The following is a 22,574-nucleotide window of genomic DNA, read 5'->3' as shown; positions in this document are numbered from 1 at the left end:
TATTGATTAAAATCCTGAGGAGAATTCCAAATTGTTGTTTTGTTTGACAACAAGAGAGAGAGAAAAAAACATAAAAACAATTTTAAACCCTGTGAGCACACCTGACCACACAGCAGGGATCTGTGGTCTGATTTCAGATCTGCTCCTGTCTGGTCTTCCTACAGGTCTTTCCTCTGTGCTTTAACTTGGTGCTTTACTGGAGAGAGGAATGTGTCTGCATGTTGACGAGCCTTTACAGAGAAGGATAGTTCAGGTCTATTACATATATTTCTTTTAATTCAGCTCTCCTGTGTGATGTGAAACTAAAAGTATTATTGAACCTAAAATGAACTGAGAAAAACCATTTTAAAGGAAAACATTTGCAGTTTACAGCTGAGCAACAACATGCTTGGCAAAGAACAGGGCTCTAGCCAACAAACAAACAAACAAATAAACAAAAGGACAGCTACCTCAAAGCAATCTGTTCACACTGTAATAAAACAACAGACATATCAATAACAATACACTGATTTCATTTTTAATCAGCTCTTTTATCTGTATTTATTCAAAATAAATTTTGAGTATTTTTGACATATTTATGTACATAAGTGCAAACAAGGTGAACGTCACACATTCGTATAGACCTCAGCCAGGATCGACATCACCCAGCACAGCTGGGCAGGAAGAGACTTCTGGACTGCCTTCAACAAGTGTTATACAGACCAAATGGAGTCGGCCGGTCTGCCGGAGGCCCACGGGCAAGACTCATTTTGACTTTACAGAAAAAAAGGGCTGTCAGTCCAAAAGTCTCTTTACCTCCCTGACAAAAAGGTGTTTGCTTTAAAAGCCAAAGTCCATTCTTATTTCTCAAAAACACCATGTACAAGAAAAAACAAACAAACAAAAAACAAAAAAACACTGAGGTCAAATAAACCAAACAAAAGAAACACTTGACCTCCTCAAAGGACCTTTGGATATTACAAGGATTTAAGTTTTCCATATAAAATATTTAATCACGTTGCAAATAACAAGACAAACTAATTAGACATTCCCTTTTTGAATAAGTTAGCGTTTATGTTATTTCAATTAATGTGAAAAAAAATCACTATTAGGATAATAGAAAGGTAGCCATGTTGTCATTTTGTTGCCATAGCAACAGCATCTATTACCATTAAGAATGACTCGTCGTATACAAATGATTTTTATTATGTTATATTGTTTTTTTCCCCGTCGGTCTACACAAACTATTAACTATATATAAATGAGTTTTTTTTTAAAATTTACTTCCATGCCGTGTATTTTATGTCAGATAAAAAAAAGGTTAACTTACATGTAATACATTTTCATACACAGCTATCACATCTTTATACAGTGATCCAGAAATAAGGCCCTTTTCATTTGTATTCTCAGGTCTGAATTAACTGTTGACATGCTAAAAGGATCTGATCACATGACCCGATGATCGGAGCACTTTGCATGTTTCATAGTTATGATTCAGGTCCGTTTGGGAAAATACAGCGAGGCCTACAGAAAAAATCAAGTACAAGAGAATGAGAGGGAAAGAGGTTTTTCTTTTTTCTTTTTTCTCATGCCACACCACAGCCCTCTAAACAGACACACTCTTGAGCATTAATAGATACATCTGAATGTACTTAAAAATCCAAATGCCCTCAAGAGGCACAGTTTATTAATCAAGTATTCTGTTTTCCTAGCTGGACAGCAGTCAGTGAAGGCATACGATGTCGGGTGGGGGTCACTGGAGGAGGGTTTTTTTTCTTGGCTGGACAAAGCTAGTCTCTCAAAGCTGTAAGGTTTAGACAAACCCATTTGTCTGAACATTCTGGTCATCAATTTCATTAAGAACACGTAGCTGCTCAGAGAAAAAGAAGGGATACATACAGTTTGATCCACCATGCAGACTGGAATAAAGGATACTTTTTTTTTTACATTTTGGCTCTAGCAAACAAAGACCTGTTCACCCTCTCTTTCAGGGTTATGTAACAATTAAATTCACTCTCATGGCTGCATAGTAAAGATGAAGTGTGAACCATAGTGGAAAAACATTTTGGACTCTATGAACACAGTGTGCGGCTGATAATCGATTAATAAAATCATATCAGAGGACGACCGAAGCCAATGTGAAATGTATTTTTATGATTCTGTAAGAATCATCATCAAAGAAGATTCAGGTCTGCTGAGGTTGTTTTTGTCAAACACGCAACAAAGATAAAGACACAATTAACCAAGATCTTGTGTAATTGCATGGTAAAAATCTATTTTGTCCATCAGTACATTTTTTTATATATTTTAAAAGTTTGTGGTTCAGCAGGAGTTTCAGCCGTCTGCCTGGCTGTCGTTCACTGATTGAACAAACACTGTGTTGGCAGGTAGAGTGTGTCACTTTTTACAGTTAGATGCTGGTTTTGGCTTCATATTTAACACACAGACATGAGAGCAGTAAATGATCCTCTCATCTAAATGTTCTGTTTATTCTGCTGCTATAGTTAAGGGGATTCACTAATTGGTGGATAAAAACAGTCAATCCCATTTCTCCCATTATACACAGCTGGTAGTGATGATGGCTGAGACTGAGGGATTGTGATCTTTTCACAATCAAACATGCTCCTGCTGCATGGTCTGTCTGCACTGTTACATATGTGTACAGCCTAGTTATGAATCAGAATCAGTACAAAACACACACGTGAAACAGGAACGATAATATGAAAACAGCAGCAAACGTCCTCGACTTCTGCCCTCTACTTATACTGTTGTTCTGTAGTGTGTGCCGGCCTCTTGGAGTTCAGGGGCGTAAAAACCGTCCAGCCATGTTGTACGTTCTGCTCTACATTATCTGAGAGTGAAAGATATTTTCTAAAAGTAGTCACACCACCCATTAAATATAAATCTATATAACATTACACATACTTTAATATGTCTTAACACAGTATCAGCATGGTACCTATGTGACCTCTGGAATAGTCTATATATGGTGAGTCATTACAGTTTAACATGCCTGTCTACGCAGCATGTGTAAAGTTTTTGCATTAGATACATTCACAACACATCGACATTATCGAACATGAATAATGTTCAGTGGGGAAATGCTGCAGGATCTGCAGCGTTTACAACTAACCAAATATGTGATTCTGTTTTTAACACATTTATGTATGAACACAACACACATATTTATTTCTTTACATCAATAATAAGACAGCACAGCTGTCTCACAGAAGGAACTAGTGCAGATGTGATTTTATTTCTGTTTTTAACTAGAGAAATGTACCAAATAACACACCGATCTTTGAGCACTGGCCTGTTCTTACAGTGTACTGACAGTGATGATTTGATGAGACTTGAAATAGGCACATTTGAATTTGGATTAAAGTGTTTTCAGCCCAGTATCCAAAGCTGTTAAGTTCAATTTAACACGCCAACAAAGAAATCACAGACGTTTCAGAACCAAACACTCAATCTGGTTTGTACTCTTTCTACCATCAGCCTTCAAACAGGTGGTCTAAGCCTCTGGTTAAAACAACTGTGGCTTCACTATTTAGAGTCTGACGACTTTTGTCAAAAAAGACATATCAGTAGAAAAGACGACACATTTTAAAGTCAGACAGGACATTTTCAAGTTCTAAGCTTTCTCCCTGAAGGGCCATTGAACATAAAGATCGTTGTGCCGCCACTCAATTTAAAAGCCGCGTGAAAGGAGATAATTACACAAACAAACCGCCATTTTTTAAAATATATCTCAGAGGGAGGAATTATTCAGGTATTGCATTAGCTCCTTGCATATACCACAGACTTCAGGCACAACATTGGAAATCAAATCCAGCTTAACTGACATCAGGTGTGGACGTTATTATTACAGTGCCAATTATAAAAGTACAATAGATCTCACTCAGGAATATTAGTTTGTTTTAGGTAAGTTGAACACATAAAATCAGGTTGACTATCAAACCATGAAGGCGACACGACAAACAAACCTCTGTCCTTCTTGTAGGAATAACAATCACCAACAATCACTTAAAACGCAGCGTTCACTGTGGAGCGCTGCACAAACAACATGACCTCACCTGCTTCATGGCAGATGGTTCTTCAATCATTTCTTCTTTAAAGAAATAAAGAGCTGTATCCCTCAACCCAGCCCCTTTATTAGAAGTGATTGTATCCTAATTTATTACCGCTCTCTATTTTCAGGGAGTTGCATTACATGATAAAGTCAAATTCCCTGCTATTGGCTGTTAAACAGGGGATTCCCATCCTTCTTTACAATCATATACAAAACAGTTGTACTTTTATGTGACAATCACTGTACTTAATTCATAATCGATATTGTCTTTAACTGTAAATACCAACTGTAAGTGTTTTGGGAAAATGCAGCTGAGCAGAAAAATCAAAGGCACAAACAAATGAACTCTTTCTTGACATTTCATCAGGCAAGATTAGACCATACGAACAAACAGAACAGCATAACACAAATGATTCGTTTGTAGTCGACTTAAACCGTAAACATGACATGATATGAATCACTCTGACAACATGTCATGGTGCAGACCAGCAGCACGTCTGTTCGTCGCTGGCATGCTCTGAATTTTCAGACTTTCTGACTTTGGAACAGTCAATGGTGTTGGGTCGCCTCCTGTGATGGCTTCAACCCCTAAAGGGCTTTTAGTCCTGAAGGTGTTTATGTGTGTCTGCAGTAATTTTTTAAGGTGTGGGTATGTATGGCTGTAAGAATGAGGGAGCTCTATTGCTCAGCCTGATCGAGTCAGTATGCATCAGGATGGCTGCTTCAAAGGAACAGTAATACGTCCAGGCTTGTATTGCATGAACCATCGCAGCTTCCTCACTTTTTTATAACTATCCTATTATAAGTGTCACATTGTCACTCAGTCAGCGTGCACTGTAGGTGAGGCACATGTTTGCTGCAGTGTGCAGGATTCAATTTAACTAGGGTTTCGGGAAAGGCTTACTGAGTTTAGTGCCACTGGAGCCGCCACCAGCAGTTTGGGGACAGGACAGAAGTGGGTTTCCATGGGAACGCACTGGAGCTCCACCGGGTCAGAAGTCAGAATCTCTGAGGGGTCTACTGGAAGAGAGAGAGTAAGAGCAAGAGAGAGAGGAACCATGAGTTTCCACTTATACAAATATCTGCTAATTACTCTCACAAGATGCCTCTAAATCTGTACAGATAAGGAGTGACAGTTTCCCCCTCCATATTTGACTCGGGACATCTTTATCAGACAGAAAGAAAAATTACATGATTTTTAGTAAATACACAAAAACCCTACAATTTTTGGGACATTTGCTGTGTGTGTGTATCATAAAAACACAAAACTGATACTTCATGTTATAGTAATACATCATGGAGCTTGGCTGATGTGCACAGATGAGCAGCAGCAAATGATCAGAAAACAGGTTGCATTAAAAAAAGGAGCACAAATTAAAACAAACCACTGGGATACTGATGCAGACAGTGATGGTGTGGCAGCATGTCTGGAAATGTGTCTGTTCTTTTCAGATTTGGAAACTGTTGAGTGAAATCATCTCCTAAACACTGAAAGTCAAGACAGGTGAACTAATACAATACTACAAAGTAAGACATTTTAGTTGCTGGTTATGATCACATGTTCTTTCTCCTTGACCATATTAAACGCAAAAAGTCTCAGATTAGCCCGTTTCAAGTGAATTAGGAGGAAGAGTTCCAGACTGTAAAAATAATGACATACTAAGACAATTAGATGATAACAGCTACCCATTTTGTAAGATTCCTCTCAAGTATGTCTTTGCTCACATCACAACAAAGTGAAGACCAGTTAAATAGGGTGTCTCTTTAATCCGATGAAAAAAAAACAGTGAACCTACAGAGCTAAAATAAAGGAAAACTGAAATGAAAGAGCAAACCTGATTCGAGGCGGCAGATTCAGCGAAAGGAACATTGGTGACTGGGGTCGAGGCCGACGAAACAGTGGAGGTGGTGGCACCGTGCATCATGGGAACTTTTATTCAGGCGAGTCAGACAAAAGACAGAGGACGAGGATGAGGGTGGGGAGGAGGAGGAGGGGGGAGGGGGGGACAGGAATGATATGGTTACCATGGCAAAATGTGTAGGATCAAAAGTCATGGCACAAGTCAAGTGATAATTGGCAGGATGATTTTGAACAAGTATCAGGAGACATGCAAACAAAATAAGAGATAAAGAAAATCACATATTTCATTAGCCAACCAGTCACAAAATAAAACAAGTTCACCAACAGATGGTAGTTAAACAAACAAAACAGTCATACAATCTAATCAGACTGATGTATCTGATAATTGTATTCAATGGTCAGAACATGTGTATGGAGGGAGCAAATGATCCACAGGAAAAGGGGTCCTTCACTCTTTGGCCACACAGCTACAATGTTAAAGTAGCTTTTTATCAGAAATAATGTTGTAAATACAGCATTTCTGTCTAAAGCCTGAAACAACATTTAGTGTTCTTACTTTGGCTTGAGTTCATTGGAGATATATAGCACCAACACAAACCCAGAAATTATTAATAACTCTGATTATTGTCAGCCTTAAAAACCATGTAGGCAACAGCACACTGGTTTGGTGGAGTAAACTGTGCTGGGGGTCAGTGTTTTTGCGTCCTGGTCCTGGCATGTTTCAAGGCCACCACTGTGTGTGCGCGTGTGTGTGTGTGTGTGTGTGTGTGTGTGTGTGTGTGTGTGTGCGCGTGTGCGTGTGTGTGCAGTGACAGCTCCTTACGGCCTTGGTCCACCTCCACAGGTGTTTTCATTTCTGCTGCCTAATAACACACATTGTTCAATAGACGTCTCAGTCACACTCCTGCTCTTGTAAAAGTTAAAGAGGACCACCATCATGTAAATGTTTTATTTCAGAATATCTTCACCTTTGACGATGGCCATTATATTTTAACTCTTAGTGGAAGTACAACTACATCCCTGTTGTGCTCATTTAAGCAAGTTGATTTTAGAGGAATCCTGATGGCTTAGAAGCTCAGTCTCAAGTTTGGCTCTCCATTTTTTATCGTATTGCTATACAATTAAAAAAATAATTAAGTCTGAATCCGAAGATTGTCCTTAGATCACCCATTTGACTTTGAATATCATTTGTTAGATTTCTTTGCCATGGTTCCTTACCTTCCTGTTATTGGCTGCTGACAGGTGACGTTTGAAGCAGTGGTGGAGAGGTAAACACTAAACACTGTTATCAATCATGGATAACGCTGACCACCCTCGCCTCCCTGTATTGGACAGAGAACGGAGGGCCTTCTCCAAAAGGCTCAGACTGTATAACACCTGATCTGTGTGTCACAGATAACACTCTGGACTGGTTGTTGAAACGGTTAGTATGTTTAGTAGGTTAGAAATTTCGAGATGAATAAAGCACATCTATCTATCTATTGGCTAAAACAGGCTAACCAGTTATATGTTGAAATCTAATTACTCAAGAATACTAAAAGTACCTTTAATTTACACAAACATTTTTGTTTATATACAGACACATGCATAAAATGTGAATGAGAGCAGATGAGAAGCACAGCAGCACAAGAACAAACCAGCTGCAGTAAACAGCAGGATGTGGTGTACATTAGTGCAAACAGCATTAGCAACACCAAGGCTGTCACCAAAATCATCAAAGCTTTGGTTAGTATTAATAAAGATGTGGTAATAGACACCCAAGCGCATACTGAATGTGCATGGGCAGATATGCTCGCCCCTGAGCACAGAGCTGGTACAGTATGTAGGTGTTTTGGCTGCAGAACTCTGGCTTATCAATAATTCATGCCTGACAGCCATCAAACCAGAGCCCATCAAATGAGAAGTAATTTCAGAGCGAATGCCTCATGTCATTATGTGCAGAATACATGTAAATGTCATCATGTAGAAATATTATTCACCCAGGTCATGTCATGTGAAAAAGTTTCAAATTGAGGCAACTGGACTCATTGATTGGCGGTCCTTGAAGCCAATCAGGGGTCAGAAAAAAGACTCCAGTTGCTTCGATTTTAAAGTTTGGGATGACATTTGCTGCTACTTTCAACCAAAAATAAAGGACGTCCTATATCACCATCATCCAACCGTTAGAACGATTGATCCATCATGTCACCGATCCGTGCACTGACCTTATCTTCTGTTTGTTCTGAGGCCTCAAAAACTGATCACATATCAGGCAAGAGAAAATCAAATACAAGCAATGGAAAGCAGAGAAGGAGCAAGGAGGTACACAGCAGAGAGGCTTGAACAGACACAGCATGCATACTGGTCCCGTCCCACCACACCAGTAACTCCTTACTGTATTATGCAGTCATCTAGTCCTTGTATTGGTCTATACAGCACTTTCTGTATCGTGTTGCAGGGATTCAGGCTCTTACATGACAGGTGATCACTGGTGTTAAAGGGACTCACCAGTGGAGATGAAGGCTGGTTGCTGGAGCTGCATGTTAGCCAGAGCTTGCTGGTAATGGAACATGCTGGGGTTGAAGACAGTGGCAGCTGCTCCGTTGCTCTTCTCAATGATCGGCCTCTTTGGTAGCGGCTGCACAGCCCCTGGATGCAGAGCCTGGCCGGTGAAACAGAGGAGGTTTAAAAAAAAAAGAAGGAAGGTTACTGGCTCCTGCCAGTGAATTGCAAGTGCTCTTTGAGGTGATAGTTTCCTACCACCACTAGAGGGCACTGCAGTGTCTAAGATTAGCTGATGTGATGTAGGACAGCCAAGAGGTCAGGCCAAGAGCAAAATGGGATTGCCATGCTTTCATTCGCTAATGGTGAGGATGCAGAAAGAACTGCCGGAGAAGACAGCCTACTCATTTTGTTGACAAATAAAACTCAGATCTTTGTCGGATGTGATGCCAGACGCTGCCAGATTTTACTCATACTACCTTTGATTTACCCCTGATTTACCTCAGGTTACTTAATATACGATATGAAGCATAGATGACTATACAGAGGAGAGGGAGCAGCAATAGTCACAACAACAAAAATGTCCACATCATGTTTTAAAATCCTTTCATTGTACTTTTCTTAATCTTTTTCTCAATACTTTACCTATTATTATCTTTTTTAGCTCTTAACAGTGCTAAAGGATAGGGTCAGACAAAGCAGCAGACCTTAATGAAAACATAGTCCTCAGGTTGTATCATCACATTCAAAGCTGTCTGAGAGATAAAATGATTTGGGGATTTTTCAGTGCATAAGTGAACAACATGCACGTACAGAACATGGAAATCTTCTCCTGCTCCTGTGTTGTGTTAAGATGGTGAGAGTTGCCTTGACTTGGCTTACAGCTTGGAATGCACCTGTTATTCTGTTTTCACTGGCTTTATGAATCAGAGCAGAAAAAGAACAAAGAGCTCTCAATGCGTGTCCCTGTCACAGTGTTAAGAAGGACTCACCAAGGCTGCTGGCGCTGTGTTTTGACTGGCTTGGTGCTGTGCAGCCTTGATCCTGGCCTGTAGGTGAGCTGGAGGATGAAAGTACTTGCATTTGTCTCGACTGCAGCGGCCTTTAATGTAGTCCATGCAGACAATGACTGAGTTCTCGCTGCAGTCCACCATGCCAGCCTCCAGGGGGTGAGCATAGCGACAGTCGCTCTCACCACGAGTGCAGTTACCACGCTGGAATTCTCGACAAACCTGGGAGGGTCAGCGGGAGCTCTGATCAACAATTTACCTTTCATCATACTTCAGCTAAACATAGAAACACAACAACTGCACACAGGCTGCATACCTCCAGCTTGTCTGTGCGCACATGCTTTTGTGCGGAGGTGCCATTGCCCATTGTTGCCAGACCGGTGGGACTCCCAGGGACCAGTAGGGGGGTGCTGGGCAGCAGCTCAGGCATCAAGCCCATGGCTGGGCCCATGTGGCTCAAATATGGACTGAATGCCATACTGGGACTTGTTGCCAGGGAGGGTGTCACAGGGAATGTTGTCTGAGAGAAAAGAGAGATGCAGAGGCAGGGGAGAGACACTTTACAGCAGAGCTTTCACTGACTTCAGGAGGTTTGGTGGAAGCATAACATATTTTTGTGTCTCTTTGAGTTCACATTTCTTTTAAATGTGTTTTTTACTTTAAAATTAGGATGCTGTAATTAGCGCAGGCAAAACCAGATGACATGATGATATTAACATACTCACAGTTTTTCCTCAGTATTTCCTTAAACATAAGTACTAAAGTCTTATTTTTTATGGGCTACTCACTATGGGCTGCAGCTGCGCTCCAGGCAGCATGAACTGCATCTGTTGAGCCAACATGGCGGCTGCGGCCTTCTGCTGGATCAGGTTGTTCCTCCCGTTAATCTCCAGCTGGGTTTTCAGGTGAGGAGGTGGGTGCAGGTATTTACAGTTCTCTCGTGTGCAGCGCCCCTGAGGTGGAGAGAGGATACAGAAAAGTGAAGGGTGAGAGCTGGCAGACACAGACAGGAGGAGATTGTGATTTAGAAACTATATCAGTTGGTTGTCTCTTAACGCAGGCAACTAAAAAAATGGCACCTGGATATCTCACCTTCCAATTTGTTTAACTAAATAGAAGGGATCAAGTGCATGTGCAGAACAGAGTGTTCTCATCTGAGAGGAATAGATTAGTAGAATTTCACTGGCACTCCTTTAAAGTCATTTGAAAGAAATAAACACATATATAATTTCAATTATGTGTTTACAGATCATTTAGATGTTTGACCATTTGGTCTCAATCAAACTAAACATTTCATGCTGTGCCTTTAACACACTGTGTTAATAGATGTATTGGATCCAGCTCTGGATTTTTCCACAGTAGCACAGAGAAAGTCAAATAAACTGCAGAGACCAGAGATAAAGCTGCAGAGTGAAAACATATGCCCCACTCTCACCGTCCTGGACAACAGATCGTGTAACTCCACCTGGACAACATCTGTCCAAAAATATAGCCTGCTTTCCACAGATAGAAAAATATTGACTGACTGCAGCATTGCTGGTGTGTTGTTTAATAAAGAGCTGAGGGAAGGTCAATGGAAAACAGAGACACAAAAAATATGGAATATCTAGGTTACTGTAGATGCCAAAAGACATAAAATGTTAATGTGCGTGTTTCTGTTCAAAGCACATTTTTATCTAAACATGAGGCTGTTGACACCGAATGTACTACACATGCTGAGAGGATCTTTTATTGTATCTTATAAATTCATTTTCCAGTTTGTCAACAAATTGACAACATACTATCTGATCAGACAGGCTCCTTTTTCTCATTTTTAGCCCTTTGATAAAATCGAAATCAGATTTTGAGCCATTTCTCCAGATTCATTTTGCCCCAGATTGTCATTAGAGCAGTGTCCTTCCTCCCTCTCCTGTGTGTGGTGGTGAAGGTGAAGATGGTGCTGCAGGAACACTGCAGGTCAACGCACGCTCAGAGGAGAAACTGCAGTCCTCATTAAACCCCTGGGCCGGCAGCAGCTGTCTGCCCCTGCAGATGAGCTGTTAACTGGCTAAACTGCCTCCACTGAGCGGCAGCCACATGCTCTGTCATCAAACCACACCCACACAAACCAGCTTGGTGTTCAGAGGAAGAAAAAGAAAAGACGTCCGAAGACAGAAACTGACGTCATAGTGCAGAGACTCTGACAATAATGGATGATGTCGCGCTGAGATGAGACATAAAAAAGGTTGGATAGCAGTAGGACAGCTCGATGAGAGGAAACTGCAGAGCTTTCTATACCAGCATCCTCACACAGCATACAATACACACACAAGCCAACATGCAGCTGCCTGAAATATGGTTAGGGTGGTACACAGGCTTACACAAACACTCTCGCCACTGGAGATCCGAGCAAGCTTTGCGTCAGCAACCTGTGTGTTTAGGGATGAGTATGTAATGAAGATTGAGTCCCATGTGCCCAGCACTTCTGCTCCAACTCATAGAGAAAGTACCTATTAATGAGTCTACTTGTGCCCTTTAAAAAAACACAGTTCAGACAAAATTACTGTCTGGAGTCGTGCTTTGATAGGACAGCATGATACAGATGTGAACTCATTGTAAAAACCATCCAATCTGGGGTGGAGGAGAATGAAAAGCAGAGCTGAGGAGCGTTGGGTCAGGAATCTCCTTTAGGTAGCCATAGCAACACACTAGCAACACAGAGAAAGCCCCTGTCTGTTCCTACAGTAGAGTGAATGTTGATGCATTCACAGCAAGAAGAGAGATATTGATCAGTAGGATCACGGCACACATTTTACAACTGTATTAAATCCAATATTGAGAGGAGACGAATATCATGTTTTTTCTTCCAGTTATACTGTATGTCAAAACATGCATTTACTATTACACATGTTCGTAGAATGACCTTAGGAAGTTCATTAACATTTAAAGTGACGTAACTTGAACCCTTTGGTACAGATGATCAGACAATAAAAATATAATCATTTCAGTGTTCTGGATCATTTTCACCTTCAAAAGTATTGATGCTGTCATTTGCATTGAGCATCAAGCTCATCAACAATAGCAAATTGTACGTATTTCAGATTTCCTTCTTTTGGTAGCCATAGCAACCAACCTCACTTATATGATATTAAGTTATTAATATCTTTGCAGACACAATGTCTTTGTATCTGAAAACATGGGTGTGGATTTTCTGTCATGTAACGGTCCAGTTATTCAGTGGATTCAGTTATTTGCAGCTTTACAGTGATGCCATTCAAAGGTAACACTGCTATTGAATCTACTGTATGTTGAAAGGTAGGATGGTGGGCAGATGTGATGTCCACACTAATCATGTGAGATGACAGGAGCACTCCAGTTAACAAGGTAAAAAAGAAGTAAGCAGTGAGCTCCTCCTCCCTCCCTCTCCTGCAGCGGGTTCAGACTGACCTGACAGGGCTAATGGAGGAGCAACAGGGAATGACAGTGGTTGGCTTGGACCGGCCTGGAGATGCCAGATATGGGAGGGATGGTGAGGAGGGAAGCCATTAGCAGATAAATCCATAAAATTAACAAAGGAGGGAGGGGTGGGCGGGTAGCAGGAGGAAGGCGAGATGCTTTAGAGCGGCTCAGTCGGGGACAGTGTGTGATGCTTCTTTGTTTTTTCTAGTCACTCAACCAGAAACAATGATCGTCAGCTGAGTATAATCCTGAGCAGTAATGATTAAACGACACTGACCTTCAACTGTCACCAACTTCAGGTCCCTCAAACTAGCAACATGACCCCAGGGCTTCAAACAGCCCAACGTGGCCTTTAATGCTGCTTCCCTGCCTTTGGTACAAAGCAGCTTCCCTCTATCTCCCATCAATGCATCCAGTTCAGAGCCAGGCTGTTGCTCTGTGCTAAAAACAGCCGTGCCACTCAGGAAGATCAAACTATCCAATGGGTACGCACTCCTGTGCTGTTGCTAGGCCCCCCCTCCCTCTGTCTCTCCTCTCCATCTCCCCCTGCTCTGGAGGACATAACACAGAAAAATGGCTGAATAATAAATTCTAACTCAATAAACAGGGAGACAGCAGCTGCACTCAGACAGAAAGCCCCTTGTCTGGGTCTCACTTTCTTCACAGCAGAAAAGCTGTGGAGCAAAATCCCCCACAAACACACATACAAACACACACGCTCCGACAAAGCAACAGTATACTCTTGATTTTAGCATAATTGGCCTTTGATAGCTGAAGCTCCTCTGAAATAAAATAAAACGTCATCACTTCTCAGACTGTTGTTCCACTGTGTGTGCAAGCAGAGCTCGTGTTGTGGTTGTGTGCTGCATGAAAGTCAGGAGAGCAGCTGCAGTGATGTCGAGGCACTGCGACCGACTAGCCCACATTGACAGTGATGGAAGAGCAGACCTCAAGCTAAGCAGCTGTACAGATGTGTGTCTTCATTAAGGCAAAACATTACATGTCAGTTTGCAATATATAATAGCTGGAAATATGATGATTTATTACACAGGCCCCTTTAAAAAAGCATGATTCTAATTGGCTGGACTGTGTAGCTTAATGTTACAGTAAACTACAGTAAACTACAACATCCATGCTGTACGTTTGAATGAAACTTTGCAGCAAGTGATGTTTGTTGCACACAGTGATCAATAAAGAAACAGCAGCAGTGTTTTTTGTTCAAAACCAAAAATCCAGACACAAACTTTTACTGTGAAAATATTTATCTGTTAACAAATGTCTCATTTTATGTTGAAAGTTTTAAAATTTCTGACAACTTCCCCACTTATTTCCATCTAATAAAGGCAAGACACCTTTGGAACAAATACCATACGATGACATAAAATAGTGACAAATTGCTAGCTACCATGTGCAGTGGGCTGGCACAACTTTATAAAAACCCCACCACCCAGAGCCAGAAGGCACTACCTGACATGTCGACTACAATGGAAAGAACCAAGCTGTAATTTTTTAGGGATGGATGTGTGGAACGTGTGCTGCATTGTTACCTTGAGTGAATCAAAGCAGGCGATGACTCGGCCATTCTCCACATGGCAGCTCCGCGAGGGGTGTGCAAACTTACACTCGGCGTCAGGCCGCGAGCAGGTGCCTCTCTGAAACTCACGACACACTTCCAAGGTCAGCCATTTGGTGTCTCGTCCCATGGTCATACTGACAGCCATCAGACACACTCACAAACACTGAGCAGGGTGAGGGCAAATGGACGGAAAAAAAAAAAAACGTCTGACGGGAGTGAGGGTGACTAATGGTGATACAAAAAAAAAGTCCCCCGCAAAACACAGAGGAAATAAGAGGCAAAAATATTATCAGTTTCCTCCTCAGTGCAAATAGTCAGCAAGTCCTTTTGGCTGGTGTATTTTTGGGGATGTTTATTAGTTCTTCCTGGGAAAAGTGGCAGCTGAGGGTTCACTAGGGCGACATAGAGGGAGCTGAGTGTGAGCAGAGGCCAGCTCTGTCTCAAAAGAAGAAAGAAAAGAAGGAAACTACTCCAAAGACTCACTCTGGCATGCTTAGATATGTCTGTACATTCACTTGTAATAACTGACACCCACTGTTAGCCACTGTTACATTCACGTCAACATGGTCAAGGCTGGGTCAGTCACTGTAGCTCTAAAACAGTTAAATGTGGGCAGAAAAAGAAAAAAGAGAGAGATTTCTGTAGAGCAAAAGAAAAAAAGGGCCTTACACTGTGATGTCCTTGCAATGATTAGGTGAGGTGGCGGCTCAGCTCAAAATATGTTGGGACTGCAGCTCAGCAACGTGGGATGGATGACTCTGTGGCTGTCAGGATAAAATATAGCCTGCATTCAAGGCCAAACACACGCTAAGCCCTGTCCTGCTGTAATCCAGCAGACTCGGCAGACGGACCCTTGCTGTAGGCACTTTGGAGTTCCACTTCCTCCTCTTACTTCAGTCTCTTTCTCATCCCTCCTTCGCTGCACTCTATTCTTCTGTTTTCATCCTCCTCACTGACCTCTCTGCCGCATGTCCTCGTTTGTTGCCTCGCTGTAGATTGTAAAGACAGAAACGTAAACATTAAGATGAAGCACTTACAAAGCAGTAGCCTGTAGAGGAGAAAATGTTAAAGCCACAACCTCGTGTGCAGCTTCTTTGAAATGGGTGGTGATGAGGATCACGAGGCAGGAGGATGGTAGAGAGGAGAAGAACGAGAGGACAAACAAACAGGGGAGCAGAGCACACAGGAGGAAGAGAGGCAGCAATGAACAGGAAAGGGCAAGCTATGTCTTGATTAAGTGATACAAAAGAGAGTGAGCATGAGAGAGCGAGAGAGAGAGAGAGAGAGAGAGGGGATGGATGCAAGCAGGACAGAGACGTCACTTAAAGTCCCATGAGCTTCACAGAGCAAAAAGTAACTTGACATGAATCATGCTGCCATATACTGTGAAAAAAGTAGCGTCCTTGAAGTCGCACATGGGGTTGATACAGATGATTCCCAGAGTTACTAATATGAAGGGAAGAGGTAGGAAAAGGAGAGGCAGGGGTGGCTCTTCACAACTGCAGCTGCTGTGCTCAATGCAAAACAGCAGCCAATCGGACGGACTTTTACAGGCATGCAGGCACGTCACTGACCAATGACTGAGCAATTTCAAACACAGCTCCTCCCCTCACAGAGCCTGTCCTTGTTCCCCACGCTTTTTTTTTCACTGGTACAAGCACAGTCATGGCAGTCATGGCTGTGCCACATGCTAATATTCACACTGTACAACAGCTCTGAGCCAACTCTGAACAGCTTTGTCTTCTTACAAACGCAGAGGAGTGTAGTATGTCTTATCCAGACAGTTGGATTATACTGCAGTATGATGCAAGCAGCCTGCTGTGCAGCTCGCTCACAGGGAGCAGAGTGACGTGGCCGGACACTTAGTGAATACAGATAATAATCAGTATGGTGACACACACACCATACTGAAGAAATAACAATCTTGCTTTCCAGGTGGGTATAAAGTCCAAACTGCCTGATGTGAAAGCTAAAGCTACAACAGCACATTAATACACAAAGTGAATATACAAGAGGCAAGATGCAGACAAGGAGTGCAAAAAAATAGGAGGAGGAGAAGAGGGCGTTGGAGCAGATATTATCAGTCCCTGCGTCTGATGGTGGTAGACGCAGACGGAGGAAACAACGGGGGGGAGAGTGTGAGGGAACGAGTGTGTGTATGAGAGCATGCAGATACACAGCCCAGAAGGAGAACACCGCAGTGGAGTGGGAGAAGGAGAGACAAGGGGGAGGTGGGAACTGAATTGATACACCCACCTTCAAACACAAGAACAAAGGCACATCCCAGCCAAAAAAAAGAGGCAGAGATGAGAGATGAGCAGGTAAAGCTATTGCTTTGCTTGCTTAACCATTATGCTTGTCTGTGCCTCCTCCTCCTCCTCCTCCTCCTCCTCCTCCTCCTCCTCCTCCTTCTCCTCCTCCTCCAGCCTACCTACTGATCGATGGAAACTTTTCTCATGGGGACAAGACAAGCGTCCCTCCAGCAGCTTTGCCTGTCCTGCATTCAGGTCCACGTCAGTGTCGGGCATCTTTGCTTACGCACACCCTGACGGTGCAGCTCAGCAATATGCAGCCCACATCATCAAAATGCTCCTCACTGACACTCCTCACTTTCCTGCCACACCAGTCACCAAATGGCGCAGTTACTATTACAACCATTCCTGGAAAGCTGCACAACAATACTGGTTGTCCTCTGTACTGCAAACAGTGCCTTTTGAATATAGCCGGGAATGACCTTTCATTTGCTGATATGAACTACTGTGACTTTGCTTTTCAGGAGTTTCACCCTCTCAGAAATGAACTGTTAAACCAAGCCTCTTCTTCTTTGCCTTTGGTCTCTGTGAGGAGCCTTTGCGTATACTAGAAGACAATAAGGACAGATAAAAATAGAGAAATCATGCAGTAGCATGTAAGTAGGCTAAATGTGACATGCTCTCTTGAGGGTTATGTTTGTTACATGTTTATTGACAGAGGAAACAATGTGAGAGCTATTAGCAAGCAAGCAGACCTGACATTTCACCAGGCAGGAAGTACATTTAATTATTTAGTTACTCATAAGTTGCTGCAATATCCCTGAATGTAAAAATGTAGGAACATGGGAAAGGACAAATGACTTACTCAAAGCACAAACATAAAATAATCAACTGTATATTACACCACATGTACAATGAAGCAGCATTTTAATTTAGTGGCTATTTTTTTCTGATCCACACCCAAGTGTCACCACAGAGGGAGCAAATTTAGTCTGGTCTACGAGTCTGTAAGTGTATTAGTCTGGATTAACCATGTGTTGTTGCTGGCTTGGGTGATTATCAGTCAAATGAGGCATTTTCATGTATTGTTTTGTGACTTAATGTTCATTTTCACTTGAGGTTAAGGTAAAGGTATGAAAATGGTTTGGAAAATATCCTAGTTGGGGTTACAACTGACACATTTCTACAAAATAAACTTCAGAAAGCTCTTTGAGTTTGAAGTGAAGCATCTACTGCCGCTATACTGTAGAGCACAATGCTAACTATCAATGCTACACGAGCATGCCAAAAGATACATGAGAGGAACAGCCAGAGAGAGAGTCATCAAGAGACAGATCAATTGAAAACAGTTAAAAAAAAAGATAAGAACGATGTTTAGCTGTGAATACTCTACATCTAAATTTGACGAAGAGACGGGGTTTGATGCAACATGCTTGAGGCTACATTATTGTGCAGTTGCAGCCCCCACACACCACAGCTCTCTGTGTTGTGCCCTAAAAAAATGAAATAAAGCATGAAAATAAGATTTAGCTGCACCTCTATTACAGTAAATAAATAAAGATGTGTAGTTTAATCCTAAAACAGGCAGTTTTATTTGCAAATGATATTTGAAGCAACAAATCCTCCGAGCTAAAAGCGGCTTGTGCCATTATTTTGCTTAGAAAAGGGCTGAAATGATTAATCAATCATCACAACAGCTGCAGATTATTTTTCTGTCAATCAACATATTAACTATTGAACGGGTTCATCTCTAATGTGCAGATCTACTTTGAAAAGGCAACAAAACACTCAATTTAATGATCATGCAGTTGTATAGAGTGTACATTCTGTGCCTCGGCTTAATGAACTTGTTTGACCTTTACATAGCAGCGTGCAGGGTTGTGTACAGTGTGGTGGATACACACATACTGGCCTATAGCTCTGACAGCCATTAGGTACTGCCTGCTCCTCAGGTGTCGGCAGGGATGCGAGCAGCTTCAGCTTCAGCAGGCAGTAGGTGTGGGTCAATGTGTAGGTGGAACATGCCTGGGTGGGGGTGGGGGGGATACAGAGGAGGGATGAGAGAGGCTGCTGTTGACTCCAGCGCACTGCGTCCCTCATCAAACACAGTGCACCAAAGGGCTACCGACAGCGTAACCTTCAACTGAAGCTCTGACGTCTGCATTGTGGCTGGTGTGTAGGCTGGATGCCACCTCGACACACAGCCTTGTCTCCTCAGGCATGCATTCAGTGAGAGGCACATTAACACTATTTAGATCATGTTTATCTTTGCTCTAAAGGGAAGTGTTTAAGAATGTTTGTTGATATGCTTTTTGCCAGAGGTTTATTTTGTGAGTTTAAACATGTGTCTTTCTCTATGGTTCCATTTATTTTGAGCCATTTTATGATAAGAGTATTTAAGTGTCACTGGTTAATACTGCGGGCTGACAGAGAAAAGATGTGATTTGAAATAGAAGTTACAGTTGGTGATGAAATACAGTTTTTTGTGTACAAAACGGAAAATAAAATAAAACTGTGTCCACAGTTAAGCTGCATCCTAACACTAAAAGTACAATATGAATGTGCCTAAAACAGATCTATTTTAACAATTTAGAAATTTAAGCCTATATTTCTCCAAACAAAGAGTGTTAGGAACAAAGCTACTTTATTTAAATTGAGTATAGGCTTACAAAGAAGGTTGATAGAGATTTAGAAATGGTGATAAAACTATAGAGATCAGATTTTAACAGACAGTTGAGAGCCTGGAAAACCCCCCAGAAGCCCAAATACGTGTGTCCATTTGGTTTCAAATGAATCTGTGCGAGTCCTGTGGGATTTTTTTTTTAAATCTGGAGTTTCCCTGTTTTCCAAAGGCTCTGTGAATTCTACTTTTAGAAGCACACGTAAAACCTAAAGCTGTGAAGCCAACAGCTCAGACAGGCCCCTGTATATTATCTCTGTTACAGCTCACTTAACTGACAACTCTTTTAAGAGCAGTGTCAACGGACAAGTGCAAACCAGGCCAACATTGACGACCAGGTGATTGATTAAAAAAAGGGTAAGGTGAACGATACATAAAACACACTGAGAGTGAAAGGCGGCTGCCTGGAGGGAGGGTGCAAAGTAATTAGGTTAAGTATCAGTAATCCTTTCAGCTCATTAAAACACCACAGCTCCCATTCAACCAAACATACAGCAATCCTATTTCTCCATACAGAGCAACACAGCTTAAACAACGACTTGGAAAAGTGCAGCTTAATCCCATACAGTAAACTTTAAACTGTAGGATATTTGAGACTTCCTATTTTTTCATCAATGTGCTTGTTTCTCACATGAAAGGTAACTGAGTAGAAGAACGGGGTCTTACAGCTGGGCCACTAACACATGATTTGTTGTTGCTGCTGCAGCTTTGGTGAATGGTTTTATTTGCGCCATAAAAAGTGTTGGGCGGTTAATGTGTGTGTGTGAAATGGAGAAATGAAAACAGGTTATGTGGGAAGTATGCTGTATGACCTTGTGTGTGTGTGTGTCAGTTCATCTGTGTTTATATTAAGTAAAGAAAAACTAGCTAGACTGGTACAGAGTCCACAGTCTGGATTTAGCATGAACTTGTCTTGACTGGCTATAGTGGTAAATGAGCCAAGATCATGGGAATGTATTCACTGGGGCTGTGTGCAGTCTGATGACAGTAAACCATGGTGGTTTGGAGTGTCTGACCCCTTACAGGACAAACAAGGACAAGTCATGTGCAGCAGAATCCTGCACAGATAACCAGGAAGCTTCCTGCAGTCTGTCTGCTGTCATGGATTCAGAGTCAATATTACAACAGTGACTCTCAATCTAATTTCACTTTGATTGAAATAAAAAAACAACTTCAAATACTGTAAAACTACAATCAAACCATCAGTTTTTGCTGTGCAGACCCCAGGTAGCACTGTGACAGCTGTCCCCAGCATCATGTGCAGACAGAGCAGAGCTCTCAGACCTGCCCAGATCACGCTCAATGTGAATGTTATTACTGCTGTGCCTCTGTGTAACACCGCAGTCATGCCCGTGTTTAACTATAACAAAGGCGCTTTCAGGCTCCACGCAACAGGCAGCAGTGCAAGAGCCGCATTAAATGCGTGCATGTGGGATTAAAACATAAAATTCAGAGCTAACCTTATTTATTCAAATGCGTCAGGCTGCATTAAAATTGCTGCAAAGTCAACTGCGCCAGACGCGCTCAGGCTCCTACCTGTTTATCCAAACCCGACCCAGGCTCCGGAGTCTTCTCCCAAATGAAGGTCGGAAGAAATGTTTCTATTGATCGTTAATTTCCGCGAAGACGTCTGCTTAATCTGTGGAGCACTCTGCCCTGGAATCAGATCAGAATAAGAAAAAGACGCTGGCTGGAAACAAAATGAGATCGAAGCTGGTAAAAGAAAAAAACGTGCTGCCGCCGCGGAGGGAAAGAAATGCGTAAAGAAAGAAGCGGAGTCTGGCTGCTGAAATGCGGGCTGCACTCACATTTGCTCGGCTGCAACGCAGACTGAACAGACAGCAGATAACAGGTTTAGGAAAAAAATCAGGGGGAGGGCGATATGGAGAGGGAGGAGTTGGAGGAGAGGGAGAGTGTTTGCTTCGTTTATTAGATAACATCATTAAGGCAAATCAGAGTCACGACAAAAGCACCGCAGCAGGTACGAAGGTGAAGGTGGACCGCTGACCCTGTGTGTGTATGTGTGTGTGTGAATGATTGCACAAATGACTTCTTTAAACTATTAAATAGCAAAACTTTAGAACAAACGTCAACAAAACGCACCATCAGTCTATTTTAAGTCTATAACACATTTAGTATTAATAATACAAATAGTTAAAATATGTATGAAAATGTGTCCTGGCTTTTTTGGGTGTAGCCATTAGCATCTACCTGAGGCTGACCAGTTTTGTTTCATAATGAAGCCTAACCCATAAACTGTCACCTTGTCCAAACTTTGACTTTTACTATTAACTCTTCATATGAAGAACAAAGAAGGTTTCAGTAATGCATGTGCCTGATCCAAAACGGGAAGTTAAATGATCAGGGCAAAGGCTTCTACAGAAAAGTCTTTATTGTAAAATGTGGCTTCTGTTTTTTTGCTTTTAGTTATTTGTTATATAATTTATTTAAAAAAACTTTTTTACATACAAAAAACCTAAAACTAAACTAAAAAACAGCATACGTGCTGATAAAAATGGCATGCTGTCTCTCAGATTAACATCTGATGTCTGATTAAATCAGAGGAAATGTAGTTGTAATTGTGATGGAAACACCACAGCTAGTTATAAGGTCTTGCAAGGGAGGAGAATGCACAGAAGCCTTAGGCAGAAACATTTTTACTGCAGCTTGATTATGGAGAACAGAGTTGACCATACAAGTGAGCACTCGTACTGCCACCAAATACTGAAGGTCTCTCACTCACACATTGACCAAGCTGTCTTAGCTCTGTCTCCAAACAGAGAATGCTGTCTGGAAACAGTCTAAGGTCATGAACACTATACAGGTTTGACCCGGTGGAGTCCCTGTGTCCTTATCTGAGACTGTGGTCACTCGACATAAGATTTATTTTGATGGTAACATCTTTACAATTCTGAAACAACATGTTGACTGCTGTTGGCTCAAAATTCACTTGAGACAGTATAAAGTCAACTTACAGATTAATCTCTGTACAGAGCAACCTCTAAAAATGCTTCACATTCTCTATTAACATTCATAAGGAGAATTGGAAAAAAAATATATAGAAAAAAATATATAAATAAAAAAAATATATATATATATATATATATATATGCACTGTAATGTCACCCAACCTAATTTGAGAATAAGCCATGATGTCAGCCCCAATATCTGCAGTCTGGAAGTTTGAAATGTATAAAATTTGCTTCAGCACCCCCTGCTGGTGTT

General features: G+C 41.7%; 1 protein-coding gene across 3 annotated transcripts; it reads right to left on the bottom strand.

The window, feature by feature from the left end:
• Positions 1-509: 509 nt before the first annotated feature.
• Positions 510-21,179, bottom strand: mbnl3 (muscleblind-like splicing regulator 3). Of its 3 annotated transcripts, none has more exons than XM_028415465.1 (8): positions 20,886-21,179; positions 14,389-15,406; positions 10,192-10,356; positions 9,720-9,923; positions 9,386-9,625; positions 8,400-8,553; positions 5,887-5,981; positions 510-5,071 (listed from the first exon to the last, which is right to left on the bottom strand). In XM_028415465.1, the coding sequence occupies exons 2-8, from the start codon at positions 14,560-14,562 to the stop codon at positions 5,069-5,071; spliced, it is 1,035 nt and encodes a 344-aa protein (XP_028271266.1). In that variant the 5' UTR covers positions 14,563-15,406; positions 20,886-21,179; the 3' UTR covers positions 510-5,068. The 3 variants fall into 3 exon arrangements, with proteins under 3 accessions (XP_028271266.1, XP_028271264.1, XP_028271265.1); XM_028415463.1 differs by having other exon boundaries at positions 510-5,068; XM_028415464.1 differs by lacking the exon at positions 20,886-21,179 and adding an exon at positions 15,496-15,845 and having other exon boundaries at positions 510-5,068.
• Between the last annotated feature and the right edge of the window lie 1,395 nt (positions 21,180-22,574).

This window comes from Parambassis ranga, chromosome 10 (genome assembly GCF_900634625.1).
Source record: "Parambassis ranga chromosome 10, fParRan2.1, whole genome shotgun sequence".
Lineage (NCBI taxonomy): Eukaryota > Metazoa > Chordata > Actinopteri > Ambassidae > Parambassis > Parambassis ranga.
This window is presented reverse-complemented; position numbering and strand designations above follow the sequence as displayed.

Excerpts from the sequence above, each read along its gene's own strand:
- mbnl3 (XM_028415463.1), bottom strand. The coding sequence starts at position 14,562 with ATGGCTGTCAGTATGACCATGGGACGAGACACCAAATGGCTGACCTTG. Across the intron at positions 9,924-10,191 it reads GAGCGCAGCTGCAGCCCATA|ACAACATTCCCTGTGACACC; the intron begins GTGAGTAGCCCA and ends CTTTTCTCTCAG. Across the intron at positions 9,626-9,719 it reads TGCGCACAGACAAGCTGGAG|GTTTGTCGAGAATTCCAGCG; the intron begins GTATGCAGCCTG and ends TGACCCTCCCAG.